Here is a 23,063-nt window from a genome sequence, read left to right on the forward strand (position 1 = left end):
ATTTCAGATTTTTAAATAAAATTGTATTTTATAAAATGTTAGAAAATAAATTTCATAAATTGCTTTAAAAATTTGTTTAGGGTTTGAGAAAACAATCATTATTTTTTTATTCTTTTTTAGTGTTTGAGATATTTTTTTTGAAAATAATAATTTATTTATATAATGAGAAGTCTTCTATATTTTTTTATAATAATTATTCAAATAATATTTATAAAATTTAGATTATTATATTATTAATAAATAAGAAAGTAAATAAATTGCAAGTTATTATGTTTATATCATATCATAAATTTATATTTATTAATAATTTTTAAAATTATATATTGATTTATGCATTAAATAAATATTTAAATAATGAATAACATTTTAAACAAATTATGTAAATTCAATTAATTATATAATCATACAATAAACTACTTATTTATATTTATATTTATATTTATATTTATTTATTTTATTTTTTAAAATAAAGAGGATAAATGGAGGGTTTTTGCCTCCAGTCCCAAAACCTCTCAAAAACCTCTCTTCTCCTCCAATGGCGGTTTCTGGTCTCCTTCCTCACATTCACTCATTCCCAAGCACCTACCAACCTCTTCGCGTTGCATTCAGATCTCCCAAATCCCCATTTCCCAATGGTGGATTTGCCACCAGACTCACAGTAAAGGCCGAGGCCAAAGCCAAAGCCAAAGCCGAAGCCAAAGCCAAAGCCAAAGCCAAAACCAAAACCAAAACCACATCCACAGCCACAGCTACCTCCGTGTTCGAAGACATCCACACCGTCAACATTGCCGACGACGTCACTCAGGTTCTTAATTTAACCTTTTTTCTGCTTTTTTTTTTTTCCCTCTTGATGTTGATTTTCCTGCATTTTCTTGCAAACCAAAGGGGGGGCTTTTTAGCGTTTTGAGTGTGGAAGATGGGATTTTGGAGAACGGTGATGGCTACCTATTATCCGTTTTCCCGCATTTTCTGGCAAACCAGACGAAGGGGTTTTGCGTTTTGGGTGTTAGAGATGGTTTTGGTAGCTGGGTGTTGAAATCATAGGGGGATAGATGGAGAGTTTTTTTTTTGGTTTCTGAAATTAGAAGAAATGAAAATAACGCTGAAAACTTGTTTGGTGATATGTTTTCAGAAAACTGTTATTGAAAATATTTTCTGAAAATTGGCCATTTTTAGGAAGCTTGCCTAGAACTAAAATTTATTCAAAGACCATTGCTCGATGGAAACGTTTTTCAGAACAAGTGATTTAGAAGGGCTAATATGATTGTGGGGTTTTCGGAAACGTTTTCATTTTTTAAAAGGAAAAAGGAAAGGGGATTTTTTTTCTTTATTATTATTGATTTCTATTTTGAAATGTCTGCATATTGTAAAAGAACTATTCTAAAATTCGCTAAGATGACCCATTTTCAAGAAAAATAGGCTTTTGAGAACGTGTTGTTGAACATGTTTTGGAGACTTGTATTGAAAAGGTAATGATTTTAAAGTGTTTAAAAATTTAGATATAAAAAAATATCACTACCACAAGTTTTAAAGTTTTTGAAAGTGTTTTTTAAAAGCATGTTTTGTCAAATAGATTCTATTTATTCTATAGGATTTATTATTATTTTAGATTTTTTTTTAAATAGAAAATATTACTAACTTCTATATAAAATGCAAATGCTCATAGAGGCTTACATTAAAAAGGCAATGATTTTTAAAACTATTTAAAAAAAATTAAGGTATTGAAAGATTTTTACTACCTCAATTTTTAAAATTTTTGGAAGGAAATTTTTGAGGACATAAGGTAAATCTATACTTTTTATACAAGAGTTTCTATTTTTTTTTTTTTATAGAAGTTATTACTATATATATATATATATATATATTTTTTTTTTAAAAGGGGAAAGACCTAAGGTGGTGTTTGTTTTTTGGCTGAATAGAAAAAGCCAAAATATTTGGCTTTTTCTATTCAGTTAAAAGTAACCTGTTGACATTGTTCAACATAACTAAAGTAAACTTGTTATATTTGGCTTTTTCTATTCAGCCAAAACACAAACACCACCTTAATCAAACTATTTTTTAAAATGCTCTTGGTTTGGTTGCCTTGGCAATACTTGTTTTGTTTAAAGTTAGTCATGTGATGAAATTGTAACTTTAGTGTATTATATGAAGTCGTGGAATAAAAATATGGCTCCCACTAAAATTCAAACTCTATATAGAAGCTGTATCTTCATTATGCGGCTTCATATAAAACACTAAAGCCATTAGTATCATCATACCACTTTAACTAGGTTAAAAATATATATTGCCAACATGGCTAAGAATTACCCTTTTGAAAAAAAAAGTCAATATAGTATTTTTTTCTTTTTTGGGTCAAAAAACTCATTTTGAGTTTAAACATCATGGTTTAAGTGTCATTTTTCGTTTTTTCGTTTCTGAAAAAGAGAGTTTTCGTTTTTCATTTTTGTAACCTAACATGCACTTTAATTCTTGAAATTTGATGTATTTGGAAGGTTTTTAATTTTATCTGGATAAGTTTTTTTAGACTTTGTAAACAAGGTCCATTGTGACAAATGAATTAAGATGTTTGACAAATGAATTAAGATGTTTGACTAATAAATTTTAAAGTATTTGTTTGATATTTAGTTACGATTGCTTGCTTTAATAGATTGTTTGCCTTGCTTTTCTTTTTCTTCTATTTTTTCTCCTAATAATTTGTGCTTCTATACTCATGGTTCAATTTGAGAATCAATCTCTATTTTCTTTGTTTTCTAACCCAGAACCCAAATTCACATTCGTAAATCATTTTCCACATTAATCGATGACTTAAATGCTCAAAAGCGTAAGTTATATAATAGTAACAATTTTTATGGATATACTTGGTGACTTTGGAATGGATGACTTTTAAACCAATAGATATTTAGAGATGCATCAGATGAAAAATTAGGAAAGATTAGGACCTATACATTTAAGGGGCAGAGAATCAGATTTAGCAAGTTGTATAATAAAAGAGACTACACATTTGGATAGGTTTTGTTCAATAAAGGTCATTAATGGCATCTCTGTAACAAAACACTTCATTTAGGTTGGAAAGTTCCAACAAAGTCGTGAATGTGTCAAACATGCGCACTATATGTGGTGCATGTGTGTTGTGGTAGTATTTGAAAAAGCCATATGATGCAACCTTGAACTAGTTATGATGATGAAAATGGTTTTACATGGTTCTTTATATACTAGTATCCATTTTATGTTTTTAGGATAGAAGTATATAACCTTTTTTGAATGTAAGGTCAAATGTTGTCATATGGTTTCCATCCGGCTGCCATGCCTTGTAGTGCATAACTTTCCTGGAAATCAATTTCTTTTACTCCACCAATAAGATTCTGATTCCTATATAATGTCTGGATTTGGGAACTATGGTACATACGCATAGGTAGTTTGGTGGGAAAGAAATGTTAGGATTTTTTAGGACAAGACATGGACTTACATGACTCTTTAGGTTTTCATTCATTTTTGTTCCTCCTTTTGGGCCTCATGCACCACATCATTTAAGGGCATTCCTATCAATGTGGTTTATATTGATTGAAATTTGATGTTGTAAATTGAAAGGGTTGAGTTAGTAGGAGAGGAGCATTGATTAGGCCTCTTATTGGAAGGAGGAATTTATCTAATATTAGAGCATTGTTATATATATATATATATATATATATATATATATATATATTCCATATGGTACTATGCTAATGTATAGGTCTACTAAGCATATTGGAGGTTTCAATAATACCTTTTTTTATCAATTCATTGTATTTTAGGGAGGATTCCTCATCCTTCTTATCTATTTCTTTATCATATTTAATATATTTTTGAAAAAGAGAGCTGAATCTTGGAGATAATATTATGCACTCATGAGAATCTTCAATTAGTGTTTGATGCTCCTGTTTAGATGTGTGTTATTATTCAGTCTATCATTTTTCAAAATGAAATTTTTTTATTGGTGGGACTGGTCAAATAAGTTTCAGTAGTCTTGGGAAAATCTTCTTGTGTTCTACCGGAATATGAAAGATCTTTTTTTATACAGAAAACTGTTACCTATGAGAAAATTAATTCAGTGATTTTGTATACAAGTTTCATTTTCTTAGATCATAATTACTGTAAATTGAAGTATAAAAGTTTTTCTTTCAATAGTTTTTTATTTTTATTTTTATGTTTGAAAACATTGACTGATTTGAGCAGCTAAAATGATATAGTTGATCGGGAGAACACCAATGATTTATCTCAACAAGGTAACACAAGGCTGTGTGGCAAATATTGCTGCTAAACTCGAATCTATGGAACCTTGCCGAAGTGTCAAAGACAGGTACCTCTGCCCCTTTAATTGTAATATCTTGCTATGAGTTGTTACATCATGATAAAATGATTGGGTTCATTTATTTACCCCCCCTTTTTTTTTTTTGCTTTTTGTAGATGATCCATATTCGGTTGTATTCTTTTATTGCAATAAGTTGTCTGTTGGGAAACAAATCATAGAGCTGAATGTTATTATTTGACAAGGAATGTATGATAAGTGACAATAGATAGCCATGTCCTGTTGCATTAATTGAGTCATCATTGGTCCCTTCTGTTTTTGCCTATCCAAAAAAAAAAGAAAGAAAAAGAGTGCCTTCTGGCCGATGCTTTAGATTTGAACTGATGTTATCTTTTTGTTAATGATTGACATTTCAGAATTGGTTATAGTATGATATCAGATGCTGAAGAAACTGGAGCAATTTCTCCAGGGAGGGTAAGCTTCTTCTCTTGAACTTATGGAAATGGCACTCTTTAGATCAATATCTATTGTTATTACTGAAAACCCCTTTTCTCTATTAATTGGGATTAATCACTGAAGCCTGGTGAAAGCATGTCTTTAGTACCATTGTATATCTCGTTTTCTGTCTTTATGCAGAGTATATTAGTTGAACCAACAAGTGGTAATACAGGACTTGGTATTGCATTTGTTGCGGCCACTAAGGGATACAAACTTATAGTCACCATGCCTGCATCCATAGACATTGAAAGGCGGATTCTCTTACGTGCATTTGGAGCAGAGATTGTTTTGACGGATCCCATGAAAGGTATAAAAGGGGCTGTTGATAAAGCTGAAGAAATTGTTCAGAGTATGCCAAACGCATACATGTTTCAACAGTTTGATAATATGGCCAATGCAAAGGTTGTTTCTGTCATCTCATGCCAGACATAAAGCCTTTTTCTTTATATTCTAAATATATGATTTTGTGGATTTCAGATACACTTTGAAACTACAGGTCCAGAAATATGGGAGGATACTGTGGGTAGTGTTGACATATTTGTTGCTGGAATTGGGACTGGTGGTACTGTTACAGGCACTGGACGCTACTTGAAAATGATGAAAAGAGATATCAAGGTTAAGATCATTTATTGGACTAGAAACGTGAGAATATTGTGCTTCAATATATTGATAAGTTATGGCATTATAGCACACTTCATCTCCTAAGTTTTTGAGTTGTTAAAAGATACATCAGACATACTGGAAATATGAATGGAAGCACATCCAGCAATGTCTAATTTAAATACTGTGGTTTCAATATATTCATTCTTTCAGTAGTCATTTTTTCAGTGGTCCAGGGATTCTTTAGGTGAGGGATGTACATTTTTTTTTTTTTTTTTTTTGAATTTCTTGTATTGCCCGTTGGTGACTTAACTCCATGTATGTGGGCTTGGCAAACAGGGCTCTTCTTTGCCCTGTTTTTATTGAATAAACTATCAAATGAAAAAAAACTTATTCATTAATGGGTATCGTTAGAAGCAGTGAAAATAAACCTTGTTAGCCTAGTATACATTGTGGGTCAATGTATTAGTAGCTTAAGTTTTAAGAAAGTTAATAGTCTATAATGGAATTAGAGGCTTGTTTTACAGGAGGTTATGAGTCCAAACCTCACTGATGTTTATTTCATGTAATTGTTTTAAGCGTATGTGCAAGCCCTAAAAAGCAAGATACCCAAATATGCTTGTAAGCTTGATATACATTGTTGGTGTTGTATATAATATTAGCCAACTATCTAATGATTTAGAGTTAATTGATAGCTTAATATGACATTAGAGTTATTTAGAGGTCTTAATATTAGAGTTGTGCTTAACTAGAGGTCTTGCACCCGATCTCTCATACCATTTATTTTCTATCTATTCCTCATCCATTTAACTGTAACTATAACTTCTATTTTGTCTCTCCATGGGTGTTATGCAGGTATGAGGGCACCCGTAAGAGAGGGGTTAGCTTGGTATATATCGTGGGCTTATATTTTAGCAAGTTAAGCTTTTAGGAAAGTTGGTATCCTAACCTCTTTCAACATGTTCCACCAAATTCCTACGACATTGTTGGCCCATTAGTAGTTTAACATGAATTCTAGTTAACTCGACTTCTTACCATCAAAAGGGTTAACTACTAATTTGTCTCTTAATGTGCAACATAAGGGTATAAAGTTGCACATGAGGAAGGATGTTTGTTTGTCATACATGGTGTGCCCATATTTTAATAGCTTATGCTTTTAGGAAAATTGATTGCCTAACAAGCCGATTTTGTCATGTCCCATCAAATGCCTAAAACCCCAAGGACCACTTCAATGTTTCTTTGTGCTCTTGTAGCTTTACAACACTTATGGTCTACTCTATCCAATCTTGGTAGGAATTGTGTATGTTACTTTCCTTGCTATTTTCTGATAGTTACCCATATCAATGAAATGCTCGTTAATTGAACAGGTTGTTTGTAACCCAATCCAATCTTATATTGTTTGGGGTTGCTTAACTGCAGTTTGAGTTTGATTGCTTAGGTGAGGCTGGAGTTGGATGATTTTTTTCTGCACCATATGCTGAGGAAACATACTCTAAAGCAACAAAGAAACATCCTGTGAATAAAATTTTAACAGAACCCAAAAGGGCTAAAACAACAAAGAAACTACTGTAATGTTCATCTGATCCATGAGGCCCATCACATGATTCCAATGGTCATTAAGCATGGAGGGAACCTGTTGGGTTGGTATCATATGAGGACCATCACATGCATTCTTTGGTTAGAGGGAACTTGTTGGGTTGACATGACTCTTTCATGGATAAAAAACGGAAAAAAGCATGGAGGGCTACTCCATTGTGCTTATTACGGACTACTTGGAAGGAAATGGACAAAAGGATTTTTAATGATGTTGAGCAGTCCAATTAAGCAATTAAGTCTGCTTTAATGTATACTTTTGTGAATTGGATTAGGGTGTATATAGAGGACCACACGTCGTCTATGTTAGATTTTTTAGATTGGTTGAACTTAAAAGTAAGGAGAAGGTTTCTTGTTCCTTACCTTTGTGCCTATGCTGGACTTGGTTTGTGTACTTTGTGTGTACTTGCTATGCATCCATGGTTCCACCTAGGCACTTTTGATATATACTCTCTCTTTTGCCAATCCAAAAAAAAAAAAAAAAAGAAAAAAAAAATCCAATAGTTATAAAGAAGCACTTTCTAGCAAGTACAGTGGCTATAGGACGCTTCTCTTTTGATGTGCCTCATTTTGTCAATGTTTGTGCAAGTTGAGATATTTACCTATCATTAGCATTCTTAAACATATTGTTACAATTGGTGCCTATAAAAAAAATGTCATTGTTACTTAAATATTTAGATTCTACAATGAGATGTTTAGATTATATCATAATTGTTGTCTGATTATCTATATTTGACATATGTTGCTTTGATGGGACCCTTGTAACTGCATTCTTTTGATGACTCTCCTTGGTGGGTATGACTGTCATTGCTGCATTATTTTTTAGATTAACTCTTGGTACATGACAATGTCTTCATTTTAAGCTTATAGTACCTTTCTTTACTTAGGTAGTTGGAGTAGAACCTGCAGATAGGAGTGTAATATCTGGAGATAACCCAGGTGAGGAATTGCATCCTATCAGTATTTTTTACCGTTCACATTCTTTCTGTTCATTTCTTCAGGATGATGCTTGTTGGTTTACCTCCTCATCATCTGTAAAAAACATTAATGCAGGTTATGTTCCAAGCATTTTGGATGTTAAATTGCTTGATGAGGTTCTAAAGGTAAAGAAAAATATCTTCTTCTCCCCTTAAGCTTCATTTAGTTTTTCTAAGAGTTCCATGTTTTTAATTTTGCATACAACTAGTTCTACACACGAGATTGTGGAGGTTGTGGCCATTTGGCGTTGACATCTACCAATTTATCAATAATACAACAAAGAATACAGTAAATGGAGAGGAGAAAGAGACCTCAGCTCCATGAAAGGTGAAGAAAACTTCCAGATGATACATAATTCAAAACTTCAGACTATAAGGAGCAATATCAGAAAATTCTGGAATCTTGCCAAATCCGGCTGAAATAAGAGGCTTGATCTCTGTAAAAGGAAAACTGCTATTTTATTTATCTCTATTAAACCACATGCCTGATGGAACAGTTAGTCTTCCTAAGATCATCTTGAAATGAACCAAAATGACAGGCTAAGGAGGAGTAGCCATTTTTTAAAACTAACTACACTTATTCACCAATCACCAATAAGCTCAAAAACCCATCTGCAATTGGATCCCACACTCATTAAGTGGCAAACTAGAATATGAGATTACCAGATTCATCTCTTAGCATTCTTCCAGTAGACATCATTTCAAAAGGGCAAGTACTTCTATCTTCCATGGCAAAAGCTATCCTATTTTGAAATGTTCAATCCCCTTTAATAATTCCTTTCAGATCCCCACACTACAGGATCCTCTCATCCCTTTAGTAAACCTATTGTTTTTGTGTGAGGCATCCCACTTATTAATAATTTTCAAAAGCCTTTTCACATTACAATGTCTCCTTCCTCTTAAATGGAACACTCCTGTCTTTGAAGCTTAAACTCCTTCTAGTCCTCCTTGCTAGGACTCTTTGAAGTTTCTCTTGCCCATTAGCCACCAAATTTGGAATTATGAAGAACAGCTCGCGATACCATTAGGATGCTTCTAGAAGCAGATTTTCAATCTTTTGTTGATAAGCACAGCTTCATGCAACCCTTAAATCTTGGTTGAAAATCCTCTCCAAATCATACCCTGCTAGAAGAGTAAGAACTAGTTAAACGCCTTGTAAGGTTAAACATTACCCAACCCAGATTAGATGGATTAATCTCATCAGCCTCACCCACTGGCACCATCTAGCTTTTCTTCTATATTATGGTTCTAAACCCTTTCACAACAAAGAAGCTCACATGTCAAACTCAGAATTTGGCTGAATGCATGATAAGTGAGAAAACCAGCAAAGTTCCACCTCATTCCATGTTAAAACCTTTGATCACCTCTCTATTAACCAGCTACCAAAATGATTTACCCATTGCCACTTTAATTGAAATAAAGTGGAAAGATGATATGCGTCTTTGTGCCTTTGTCTGAGTACCTAAGTGAAGCACCTTGAATGAAAATCTTACAAAAATATTTATAAAAAGAGCTTTGAATTGAAACCATCAACAAGGTAACTTCAACTACAAAATTGAAAATTGCATGCCTTCATGGAGCTATTCACACTTGTTTTATTATTTATTTCCTCAAGAGTTGCCATCCGTCTTTCATTCTAAGCATTTGGTGATGTAAAAATGTAGGTTACAAATGATGAAGCTGTTGAAATGGCAAGAAAATTGGCATTGGAGGAAGGCTTGCTGGTAACTTGCGAATATTTTTTCGGCATCTAGCATTAAGAAGTCTTCAATGTTTAGTTATTTATTTAGTAGTAGCACGTTCCTTACAGTGATGCCAATCTATATGAAATCCAGGGGTTGGCTTTTTATCTTCTTTTTTACTTGCTAACTACAGCAATATCTCTTTAAAATCCTGGAAGGCACATTTTCATGATGCTGGTCTTGATGATTCATATTTCATATTTGTTCCTAGGTTGGTATTTCTTCAGGAGCTGCTGCTGCTGCTGCCATAAGCATAGCCAAAAGGCCAGAAAATGCAGGAAAACTCATTGCGGTAAAGAAAATTTACTTTAATTTCGAATTTAATACCAGACTTTTATGTTAGCACTTTTAGCAAAGTAAAGGAAGAAACTTGTAGCTACATGCATGCTACACTTAAATTGAACTTCAATTTTGACTCATCTTATTTGGGTATAAGCCAGTGTTTGAAGGATGATTAGGAACAGAGAATCAAAGTTAAAAATAAAGAACAGAATAAACCAATGTTGTAGGATCTGTTCTTGAGGAGATATGAAGCTTATCACCCAAGTGTTTCAAGTACATGCTGAGGCACAGTAAATTTTCCACATTCATCTGTCATGCCTTGTTCTTGAGTGAAAGTTTGTAAGTGGTCAGATTCAAGTCAAAGAAAGGTTATATTCGAGTTTATTCCAGTAGGAGTTGGTTTTCATTCTAATCCCATGTGTGGGGAGATTCCAAGAAAGAGCTTCCAATTTTATTTTGGTTAGTAATAGATACCAATGCTGCTTGATTGTAGCACTAAATTAATAAGAATTTGCGTTTACCATTAGTTGTAGGAATATTTTATATTAGGTGATGCTCCTGCTCTTCAACCATGATTCTTTGTTTTTATAGAGCCTTGAACTAGTGTAAACTTGAATAGTTTCATTTTGATACTGCCTTTAATTTTCAGCAAGTCCTTACAAGGGTTAATTCTAATGATTTATTATAGATTACAAGGCCTAATAAAGCAGTTTATGTGAGCATTGTGTTCCAACACTCTTATGTTTAGACTGTGGAGACATGGCTGATTATCATTTTATCCGTTGCCCTATTGTACTGAGGTTGTGGCCAGTGTTGTCAAAAGCAAAAGGTGATATCAAGGCGATAAAACTCCTTTTAGCCTAAGGCGAAATCTCTATGATTGATAATATAATATTTTATCTTATACTTTGTTTAATCCAATGTTAGATTGAATGAAATTATAATCTAAGTGTGTTTAATCTTAATTCATAGTCAAAGGTGATTGCTTCTATGCCTTGTGCCTTATCCCAAGACGATTGCCTAGGCGTTGTCTCTTTGAAGTCGCCTTGCCTAGGTCTTCAAAAGGCGACTTTTATCTACCTTGCCTCGCCTAATGGCCTAGGCGATCCAGGCGATCACCTTTGATAACACTGGTTGTGGCACAGATTGTTTGAATTGGCTGATGTTTGGCATTAGAGCATGATATACATCTTTTAGGGAACTTAGTTGTTTAACATGATTCATCCATTCTTATAGTCACTCTGAACTCTCCTTATATCATCACAAGAATGTATATTGGTGTATAAGGCTCACCATCAGCAACAGATCTACACCTGTGTTATCATATATATTGTCATCGATATTGAATTAACTTGAATATGAAAGAGTTTTTAAGCTGCTAAAATCACAATTTGAGTTTGTTTCATTTAGCATATTGCACCCATCTGAATCATTATTTCTCACTACTTTTTTCCTGATCTCCAATGCCATAGGTTGTATTTCCAAGTTTTGGTGAAAGGTATATCCCCACCATTCTTTTCCATTCTATCCATGAAGAGGTCCGAAAAATGGAACATAGATAGCATGAACTATTCCAGAAGTATAAGCATTCTCGACATCACCCCCACATCCCCAAATGAAAGAGCAGCCACCATTTTCGTTTGTCTGGTAAAGAGCTTAGCTGATAGTTTTTATGAATAGTTATTCTCAGTTCAATGTTGATGCATTTTGTTCCCTTTCAGGCAGAGTTTCAGGAATTAGGGTATTAAGAGAAGTGATTCAAGTTCAGAAGAAGACTTCACCAGTGCTTCAGGGCCTTGATGAGAATGGAACTGCGGTTGAGATTGAGATTGTGTCCTCAATGTGCAGCTTCTCCATTTCTTCGTGGATTGTGTTTGGTTCTTTTCTCCTCCAGCAAATATGATCAAATTTGATTGTTTATCCAAGATGCAAGCTGCTAATAAAGACGGTATCTGATATTGGAAGATGTATGAATCGGTCTGAGTTGAAGAGGCAGCTTTTATATAACAGGGCTGTTTGATATTCAGATTTTGTAATTTTTATCGATCATCTGACAGATTGCAGCATTTTGCATACAAAATTTCAGTGGCATTTCATAACATATGGAAAAGTGAACTTGTAAAATCAGTTAAGAGTTTTCTTCTTTAAGATAGAAAAAATCATGGGAATCATCCAATATCATTTTACCTATCCATCTAGCCATATGATCTGGCCCTCATCCATGCTATTGTTTAAAGTTATTCTATATGGACTGATTATGGGTGTTGGAACAGGTTGCTCTCAAGCTTCAAGGGTGTGGAAGTGGGACTTGGAATTGAATTGGGTTGGGTGAGCCTGCAACGAACCTTCTAGAACATGTGGTGGTCCGTTGGGATTAAGTTAGGTTCAGAATTTTGAGAGGGATGCTAGGGTTTCTGGGTTATGCACATCCTGGAGTTGTTCAAGAAACTTGGAAACTAACTTTACCAAAACCATAGGAATACCAAGCATCCTCAGGACACGGCAATAACCTATAAAATAGAAAAAAAATGGTATAAGGCACCTTCTATTTGAGCATATATTCAGATCAAATATTGCTTCCTCTCGCCTACGACCCTGAAATTAGCTGCTTTCTTGATTGCTGAAAGATTTACCTTAAAAGTGAAAATAAACACAAATGCATTCCCTAGCGACATTGAACAATCTATCAGGTCAAATTTTCTTTGTGAAGAATTAAGTTGAACGGCATTTATCCACCTGAACTGAGAAAGCTCTTGATTAACCTGATGGCGGTTTTTTCCTACTGCAGATTCCTAACAAGAGATAATCTGGCCAGAAAACAGCGTGAGTGACCTTTTACCTGGAAAAGGAAAAAAGAAAAGGCTGATATGCCCCCTCACAAACTCAGGATTGCTAGTTAACAGTGTTCGAGGCAACGGTCTATAGCCAACCAACCCAGTGCCCAGAGCCCCCCTTGATCTCTAGCAGAGCAATTATAGTCAGGATATCAGGAGAGCAGTTTATATTATTCTGCAACAAGATTTTTTTCACATTTCCTTCAGTAATAACAAGAGTCTAGCATACAAATACCGGGCTCTTACCTTAAGCACTCTGTCCCTGAGCTTTGCACTGAGAAAGGAGAAGTGGGTGTCACCTAGGCATCACCAAGACCACACCTCAAATGAGGAGGGTAAGGTTAACCAACACTGTACTAGATGCACGAGGGAATTGCCAAACGAATGTATAAGCATGGGTGACAGAAACCAGGAACTATACAAGGATAGCATGAAGCAGTATGCTCAAGGAAGAGCATATTTAAAAATACACCCAGGTGATTAGCCAGGGGCTATATTATGATACATTTCTAATGAGTCAAGAAGTCTTCTAATGAGCCTTGGCTCATTAGAAATAGGTGTCAGTATCTGTCACACTGACCTTTTCATTTCTGATTCTAAACAAGACTCTAATTTGGACTGAAGTTCCAATCATCCAAACAATACTTAATAACAGTTAAAGAAACAATCAACCACTTAGCAGCCACACACATAAAATGCAAGAAGCCTAATGAATAAAGTAAATCATTCATAAACTATGAACTCCAGTCATGAAAGAGTTATTAATGGATCTTCCATCACCTCTCTACAAATATAAATTTGACTCATAATTCCCTTCTACAAATGGGGGAACACAGCAAGCGATACAAGCCCTGCTAGGATTGAGTTGGATTAGGAAATGCAACAGTATTATCATATTGAGGTGGATTTGGCAAATGGAATGATATTAGCATATCAAATTTGCCTACGAAAAGGCTACTTGCATAAATTGCCCAAGATGGCAGGAAAATAAGGGCTTTCATAAGGTTTAACCCTCATGCTGGTCCTATGCTGGTCCTTTAAGTATGAATATATTGAAGATTAGTCTCATTCACAAGCATCCAAATAGAGGTTGATTCCTCCACATCACTAACAATTTCTGTTACTTGCATTAAAAGTATTTGGCCATCATGCAGTTCCTAAAACTCTACTCCAAGGTTCAGTATATACGCTCACACCTGCTCTTCATAATTAGTTTTGACAAGATGCACACTTTTAATTCAGATCCTCATGGGAATATTCACTAGCTTGTGGTCTTTTCTGGTATTAACAAATAAAAGTTCCATCCCATGTTCAGGGGTTTCTTATCATTCTTTAAAAGGTAACTACAAAGATCATCTATTTTTTTTAAGAGGCAAATATTCATTATATTAGCAATGCCTAACAAAAAGACCCATTAAAGTACACCCAGTGTATATAAAGGTGCCAAAAGGCCACACAAAGTGGAGGGATACACAAAATAATTCCCACAGAGCTTAGCCAATCAATAAAGTCCACTATGGACAAAACGTAATCTCCTATGTACACTCCAACCCACTCAAAAAAATTATACATAAATGATTGTTTGATTGTTTTATCCGCTCGTATGGTATCTCAAATGATCTCTTATTTCTCTTCTTCTATATAGTCCATAATAGACATAAGGGGGCAGCTCTTCAATCTTTCTTACTCTTCTTCCTGAAGAAGGCATTCCTTGCTGAGGAGTGCATTTTCAACTCTATTCCAAACAGAGTTGTAAGGTAACAAATAAATGGTCTCTCTAGATGGTCAATCAACAAATACCATCCATTTGTCACCTCTCAACTCATTTATGGGCATAAATTTCCAACTTTGACAGGAAGAAGAAGACATATGAGACTTCTTTAGTAATGGAAATTAGGACAACTGCAATTAAATCAAACTGTCATAAGCAAGAATGTATGCTCTGTTCAAAGAAATCAAACTTCCATAAAGAAACAACCAGAACATAGCTGCCGAATTTATTGTTTCTTATATATATATATATAAAAAAATCTAGCATATTTCATTATTTAATTCCAAATAATGTTCTAAAAGGTGACAGCTACACCTCAGTTCATTGTCTAAGCTTTAGATGCCTATCACAGTACAGACAGCATGAGCTTATTAATTGGAAAAGACATCAAGAATTAAGCAAGTTGCTTTCAAATAGAAAGACAAAAAATTAATTAGATGAATTGATTTCTCCCAACTAGGGAAATAACACATTTTAAATGTAACATATGTCCATTACAAATTAAAGCTAGATGCTTTCTTCTCCAATACGGAGAATGATGAAGCTGATGGAGTTGAAGTTCAAAATAAAGAAAAAGAATAGATGAAGGTGTATCAAGTGGCATGAATTAAAATTATGACACCTGCATTTTGACCATATACCTTAAAATTGTGTTGATATTTGATTTCACTCTAATACATGGGCCTATTGCATGAGTTATGATTTCATTTGAAGCCCTGGACTCAGCACACAAGGATGCATCAACTCTTAAGTGATGTATTATGGTCACACTGTTATCAACTATGTTGGATGGTTTGAAAATCTTGACCCATGACTAGATCTATAAGCTTGTCATGGTGGGAATAACATGGACATTAACTAACCTGCTTATGATATAATTGAGAGTACAAGGGGTATATAACTTATCGAACCATTTAAGGTCTCCTAAAGAAGTGAATCATTAGTTTGACTCTTGCTTTAGTTTCTAAACAAAAAACTCATATCCTCAATGCTCCAAACTTATTATTTTTTTCCTTTCTGTTTTCGATAGGTGTTCTTGATCATTTCTTCTTGTTTCTAGCCCAGTTCCCAAATTCTAGTCACTGCTACTTATGAAAGCAATTCTAATATGAAACTTTATTTTGTCATTAAGATTTATTGACTTCCAAACATGATGTACATTATCAAGTTTTAATTCTGTAGTGGCAACTGGTTTCAAAGAATCTTCTGTAATTCAGCCCAATTATGGAGTATAGAGATGCTAAAAATCCACTGTGCAAACCTACATAACCACTTCCTATCAACATATTGAACACTAAAGGCACCATTTTAGCAATCACTCTTGTCTTTATTAACATTATTTCAATAACTGAGACAGGATTACATGCTATGATAGTACTAATTCAATTATGGCGCACTTCTTGTTCTCCTCATCCAATTATGAATGAAATTATTTCATATTTCCAGTAAGCTAAAAGCTGAATGAAGAGATCTCAATAGGAGTTTAATATGATAAATCTAGAATTGATATAAAAAAGACACGAGAAAGTCAAGTGATAACTCAAATACAACACCAGATGACCTTCAAGTTGCTCCATTGCATGATCCAAAATTTGAACTGTGAGAAAGTTACAATCTGTAAAGGATATGATTCATGGAATAATGCATTTAATGGCCTATAAAAAAAGGTTTTCAAAAACAACAGGAAGTTCTGTTAATGGTGTAGTTCCCTCTGATGAATGATATAAAGTTAAAACATCATTAGATTTGAGGATGTCCCAACAACAAAAGGTTCCATCAGTAACCGAGTTAAGAAATAAAATACCACACCCAATGTGATGGATATAGGGAGGGCAGGCAGAGCTCGGTGGCATACAGACAACAAAATAAGAGTGCATCCAAGTCCTGATATAATTGCAAGGTAACAAGCATACACGGTCATGAGATCATACATTGCAGCTCTACCCACAAGAACACTATAGAAAACAAAATCTCCGAGACCAAGTTTTATTCCTCGACTTGTTCCCATAGATGCTTCAGGAATTTCCCCCCTTGTTTGTTCTCTATCGCCCCCAAACTCCAACATATCAACAAGAGGAGACATTTCCTCATCAACAACAATCTCTGATTCCCTATTGCCAAACTGGGCTCCTCGGTCCAATCTAACATTCACCACTGAGTACTCAGAGCTTCCACTGCTTGATGTTGGCCTATCCCGCAAATTAGGCACCAAAGGCGATGTCTCCCCTTCCTCATTTGCTAAATTTCCAACGTCCTCATCACTCTTATTCCGATTGTCCTGAGACACCGCCTGCAGCTCAACACTCCCTGACTCTGAAACTCCACCCACCAAAAGCCCCAAATTCGAACCCCGGGTCCCCGAACCCCGAGTCCCCGGACCCCGCGAAACCACAGGCCGAGCCTCGTACACCAGCGCGGGAAGCTCTTCATCTCGGGTCGACGCCAACTCAACCAGCAGCTTCAGCGGCCCCCCCGGCGCCAAAACCGCCACTAAATCATACACGGCCAAAGCCACAAGCAGAACCCAAGTGGTCCATTCGGGCAACTTGGTGAACCAAGCTGCAACAATAATCCCCAAAACAACCATATACACTTGCCTCACAAAAATCGGAACACCATTCGAAAAAACCGATAAAACCCCAACGACAGTGAAGTTAAACAGCAACAAGAAACAAGTAATTGAATCAATCGGCACTGAGAAATGCTGAATTACCGACAAAAAGATGGATCCGCCCATGGTGCCGAGCACGAAAAACGCGGAGAACCGCATGTAATTCTTCAAGAAATTGGTGAAATTGTAGTAGTAGAGGAGGACGAGGACGAACGTGACGATAGCGATGAGGACGATGAAGACCAGAGCGTTGAGCAATGCGCCCTCGAGCTTCTGGGTGGTGGAGTCGGAGGGGGATTCGAGGTAGACGAGGTTGGCGGCGGTCCTGATGGTGTCGGAGGCGGCCGAGGAGGTGGCGGAGGAGAGGGTGTAAACGAGGAGAACCACCAGGAGCATGCAGACTGAGACCGGCGACATCACGCCAATGATTTCGACTCCGAGAGAATCGAGAATGCTCGAATCCATGGGGAATTTAGGGTTACGGTTAGGTTTTACAGGAAGATGAGGGAGAAACTTTAGGGATTTCTGATTTTTACGTTGTTTGAAACTGCAGAGACGGTGACTGAAGAAAGAGGCTTCTGCTTAGCTTGACCAAATGGCATGCTTCAAGATGTGTGTATCATATACATATAGGTTTCGTTACTTTTTCTTAGACAATTTACATTTTGGTCAAAGAAAACACATTTGGGCGATAATTTTGCCCCAAAATTGATTAATTTGGATTTTTTTAGGGCTTTTTTGATACCTATTTTTTTAGAATAGTTTTTTTTTTTTAAAAAAAAAATAGGAAAACAAGTTTGATAATCAAAAACTATTTTTTATTTTTTGTTCTTAAGAACAGAAAACAAGATGTTTAAAAAAAATATTTTTTAGATATTTTATGTCGTTTTTACTTATTTTGTAAGGATTGTTTTAAAAAACAATTATATTAAAAATAAAATATTAAACATAAAAAATATTTTTAAAATATTAAAAATATTTTACATTTCTAAACAAACTTTTATTCTACAAAACATTATATGGAAATTTCAAAAACTATCTTGTAAAACTGATTTTGAAAATAGTTACCAAACGAGACCCTAAGCCAATGTTTTAGAAAAAAATAGTTCTTTGAAACCGTTTTATGATATTTTGTAAAACAAAAATCTATTTGAAAATCTAAAATGTTTTTAATATGTTTTCTATAATTTTAAATATGTTTTAAAAATAACTTTTATATGTAATATTTTATTTTTAATCATTTTTCATATTTATATAACTATTTTTTAAAATATTTATTAGAAAACAAGTAAAAACAATTTAAAACGATTAAAAATTCTAAAAAAAACATAATATTTTTTGTTTTTAAGAACGAAAAACTGGTTTTTGATTTTAAGTTATTAAACGTGTTTTTCAATTTTTTGTTTTGAGGAAAAAAAAAACTATTTACTAAATAGGGCTTTAATTTCTAATAAGACTTGTATGCCTCGAAACCGAATTAGAAGTCTTTATAGTTGAATACTCATGTAACTAAGTTATATGTTTGAATTTGGGTTAAAGTAATGAAGGGAATTGAATTTTAGTTCTAAAAAGATAGGTAAAAAGACACTTGAAAGCAAGCAAGAACAATCGAGCAATCTTTTGGTACAAAAGTAGGGAAACTTGGTTGGATGCTTGAATGTCCAAATGGCGAAGTTCAAGCGATCCCCTCAAGGATGCTCAAGTGTCTCGTGATTTTTCTAAAAAAAAGATTTTTAAAAAAATTATAAAAATCATGATATTTAAAAATTATGAGATTTCTTAAGTGTTCTAGAATAAAATCTTAAAGTTATGTGTGATTCCTAAAAAGTAAAAAAGGAAAAAAATTACGAAAAATGATTTTATTATGTTTTGTACTACTATGAAGATAATAAAATTAAATATGGATTATACATTTTCGAATTATTTAATATTTCTATAAAGGAGTTAAAGTAAATAAAATGAATTTAAAATAGTATATTAAAATAATTTATTAACTTTAAATATGTTTTTTTTTCTTTATTCTTTTTATTTTATTTATATTTTCTAAATTTTAAAATTTGGGATTTTTAAAAATTATGAGATTTCTTAAGTGTTTTGAAATAAAATTTTAAACTATGTTTGGTTTCTGAAAAGTAATAAGAAAAAAAAAATTAAGAAAAATGATTTTCTTATGTTTGATGAAAAACCGAAAATCGAATAGGGAACACCTAGAAAGGATGAATGAGTTGATTTAAAAAAATTTAATAAAGATTTATATGTTATACCAAATTCTTTTACTTGTGAAATGTTAAGGATAATTTATTTTATCAATTATAAACAATTCAAACAAAATATCAAATATGAAATATATAAACAATGAGAAAAAGATTTTTACATGGAAAACCCTCATACTAACTTTGGAGATAAACCATGAGGTCTATGATATATTAATTTAAATCCACTATACGAAATCAAGTTATATAGATTTATCTAGTTGCTTTACCCTATAGACTTACTCTCTAGTACCTAGTATTTGATTCACGTCCATGTTGCAACAATCTTCAATTACTCCAGTAGATCACTTTAGCCTCATTGAAGGGATGAATGTTTTCAAACCAATATCCATATATCTAATCCTTGAATGAGAGATCGAGAATGATATGACACTTTAGGCGTTCTCTCTAGGAAACCCTCTTTAGAGAACATGTGATCTCCTATCAATCACTTTTTGATCCCTTCTTACCCTTAAGGGGTAATAATGAGATATTTATAGGGAACTAAACCTAAGAGATTTGATTTTGGAAGAGTTTTAAATTCAATTCGCTTGAAAAATTCTTAGTAGAACAAGTATGATTGCTCAAGTAGACTTATTCTACTTGAGCGATTTGATCATTTGAACCGTGTTGATCTCTTAAGCGATCCTTTTCTCTTTAAAAAATCAATAAAAATTACTTTAACTTGAGAAAAAGGTATCGAATCTCTTTATACTTCGTAGAAGCTAAATATGTCATATGCCAAACCTTTTTAGATGTACTTGTAACTTCTTGGTTGGACGAATAACAACCCTTGATTTTCAATGGAGAACAAGTCACTATCTAAAAAGACTTCTATGACTAAATATTACAAGGAATAAAATTGCCAATATATAAACAAAACTTAATTTCCTAACACTAACTATATTATTTTACTACTTTTATGTTGATGACATGTTAATAGCTGATGTAGATTTAAATAAATCAACTAGTTGAAGAAACAATTGTTTCTAGAGTTTGAGATGAAGGACTTGAGTGCAATACAGTGGATACTTGGGATGAGGATAACATAGACAAACAAACAAATAACTTATTATTATCTTAGGCTAAGTATGTTTATAAGGTCTTGTAGAGGTTCAACATGAGTGATGTTAAGGTAATTGGAACACCTTTGCTAGCAAATTACTTTAGGTTGTCTAAGGAGCATTGTCCATAGACAGATGAGGAAAAAAACTTCATGGCTAAGGTCCCATTTTCCTTAGCTATTGAAAGTTTGATGTATACCATGGTGTGTGCTCTACCAGATGTTGCCTATTTAGTTGGAGTAGTGAGCAGATTTATGTCAAATCTAAGCAAACAATATTAGGAAGTAGTGAAATGGATACTTAGATACTTGTAGGGTACTATAAAAAAGTGTTCATACTTTAGAAGGGGCAAATTGAAACTGTAGGGATATGTGGATTCTGATTTTTGGGTGAAATAGATCATAGGAAGAGCACTACAAGGTATGTGTTTACTTTAGATATTAGTGCTATTCGTTGAATTTTTCAATAGCAAAAGATTATTGTTTTATCAGCAATTGAAATGCAATATGTGGTTGTGATAGAAGCTAGTAAAGAGATGATTTGGTTGCAAAGTTTTATGCCCGAGTTGGGAACTGGGTAATAAATGTATTTTCATAGTGATAGCCAAAGAACAATACATCTAACTTCGAATTCAGTATTTCATTCACGAAGTAAATATATAGAACTTCCTTATCACTTCATCGAGTCTGTACTTGAAGATGGGGTATCAATACTTGTGAAGATACAAGGTACTAAGAATCCAACTGACATGTTGACCAAAGTAAATATAATAGTGAAATAATTGAAGTTGTGCCCAACTTCAGTGGGCCAAAGTTGAAGATATGTTGTTTGAGTGCACCATATTCATTAATCATTGAAGGAGAATGTTTACTTGTGTTTAAGTCTTCAAGTGGTAAATTGTTGGATTTTGAAACCTGAATCAATCTTGTTACATTTTGTAGAGGATGTTGGAGGTCAAGCTACCTGGTAAACTCTCAATGGTTTAAATGGCCAACGTCCCTTGGATTTGTTTGTTTGTTTGTTTTTTTTTTTAAATTTATTGAATGATGAGTTTACCCCTATTTTGTTTCAATCCTCTTATAATTTATGGTTTTGTTTTTTTAGAGAAAAAAAAAATAGAATACAACCACAATTGAGATAAGAGTAAGAGTTCTACCATTGTATTTTTTTTTTAATTTGATTAGTGAATTCTTGATGTTGGTGCACTTTGTGGACGTAAGGATCATATTGATAATTGAACTATGTAAACATCTCATGTTTTTCTTTATTTTTGCTCATGTGTGTGAGTCGTTTGATTAACAATAATGCTTATTAGTTTTAATAATTTAAAAAATAGAATATTATTAAAAAAAAAGTTCAAATTGTTTTAAAATAATTCTTACAGAAAATATGATTTTATTGAAAATTTTTGAAGGTTTTAAGGAAAATATAAAATAGAATAAAAATAAGGGATTTTTTGTGAAAGTTTTAAGAAAAATATAAACTAGAAAAGATGAAGAATTTTTAAGTTTAGGTAAGTATTGTTAGAAATAAAATGAACAGTGAAGAAGAAGAAATAGAGTTATGAATTAACTGTGATGAATTTATTTTATTGATCCAACTCTCCTATTTATAAGAGTTGGAAAAAGCCAAAATTAAATACAATATTCAATTCTCTAATAAAAAAGAGTAAAGGTTATCATAGGGAACTATATGATTACTCATAATTACTCGTATACATTTATAACACTCACCTTGAATGACTATCACCACTTAAGATAAAATTAGATACACATTAGTTGTTAGAAATGCCTTGTTAAAAACCTTACTAATAAAATCCAAAGGGATAAAACTTGGACAAAGGAAAAAAAGAGTATAATATGTTACTTCCCCCTTATGATAGCATGATTATGTTGTCTTTAATGGTTCATGTTAGCCTAAGGGTTCTCCTAATCAGGTTTTGATGATAACAAACCATGATTAAGTGACTAATTGGTTTAATGATTAAGAATCTCAGGTATAAACTTGAAAATTCATCAAAGGATCAAATGGATACAAGATCGAGACGCTTGGAAAACTTGTGATCGTAAGAAACTAATATGAATGCATGAGTGCACTTAGGATTTTCACACGTTTCATGCAACTTAGAAAACTCGGTTTATTCTTTAAAACTTTGATTTCATTAAAAACCCGAGTTTTTAACTATTGTACCTTAGGCAAAATGTTTTATAACTGGCTTAATAATTCACCTACAGACCCTAAGTGTTAGAAGAGAAAGGAATTAAAAAAATAGTTTTTCGGGGCCAAAAAGGCTCAACCGTCGAGGCTATGGTCAACTGGCTCAACTGGTTGAGGAACCGGTCAACCGATTGACCTCGTCCGATCGAGGATGCACAAAAAGTTTCTCTTTCTCCCAGTGACCTTCTCTTCCCGATCGAGGTGATTCTCTTATCGGTCGAGGTTCGATTGAGACAACGGTAACCTGTCATGCATTAAATGCTCCAACGACTAGTGAACCGGTTGACCCTTAGTTCAATCGGACGAGGTTACCTTTTGCTATTTTTGACTCTGGAGC

The 23,063-nt window shown here is 33.6% G+C and overlaps 2 protein-coding genes across 3 annotated transcripts; one reads left to right on the forward strand and one right to left on the reverse strand.

The window, feature by feature from the left end:
- Positions 1-487: 487 nt before the first annotated feature.
- Positions 488-12,165, forward strand: LOC100267217 (cysteine synthase). Of its 2 annotated transcripts, none has more exons than XM_002271930.5 (11): positions 488-805; positions 4,227-4,336; positions 4,702-4,759; positions 4,922-5,185; positions 5,261-5,398; positions 7,864-7,915; positions 8,030-8,079; positions 9,618-9,677; positions 9,907-9,987; positions 11,450-11,624; positions 11,699-12,165. In XM_002271930.5, the coding sequence occupies exons 1-10, from the start codon at positions 536-538 to the stop codon at positions 11,537-11,539; spliced, it is 1,173 nt and encodes a 390-aa protein (XP_002271966.2). In that variant the 5' UTR covers positions 488-535; the 3' UTR covers positions 11,540-11,624; positions 11,699-12,165. The 2 variants fall into 2 exon arrangements, with proteins under 2 accessions (XP_002271966.2, XP_010653156.1); XM_010654854.3 differs by having other exon boundaries at positions 11,703-12,165.
- Positions 12,166-16,139: 3,974 nt separating this feature from the next.
- On the reverse strand, positions 16,140-17,805 carry LOC100263915 (presenilin-like protein At1g08700). The gene has a single exon (XM_002267328.5). The coding sequence runs from the start codon at positions 17,656-17,658 to the stop codon at positions 16,312-16,314; it is 1,347 nt and encodes a 448-aa protein (XP_002267364.1). The 5' UTR covers positions 17,659-17,805; the 3' UTR covers positions 16,140-16,311.
- Between the last annotated feature and the right edge of the window lie 5,258 nt (positions 17,806-23,063).

Source organism: Vitis vinifera, chromosome 8, assembly GCF_030704535.1.
Source record: "Vitis vinifera cultivar Pinot Noir 40024 chromosome 8, ASM3070453v1".
NCBI lineage: Eukaryota > Viridiplantae > Streptophyta > Magnoliopsida > Vitales > Vitaceae > Vitis > Vitis vinifera.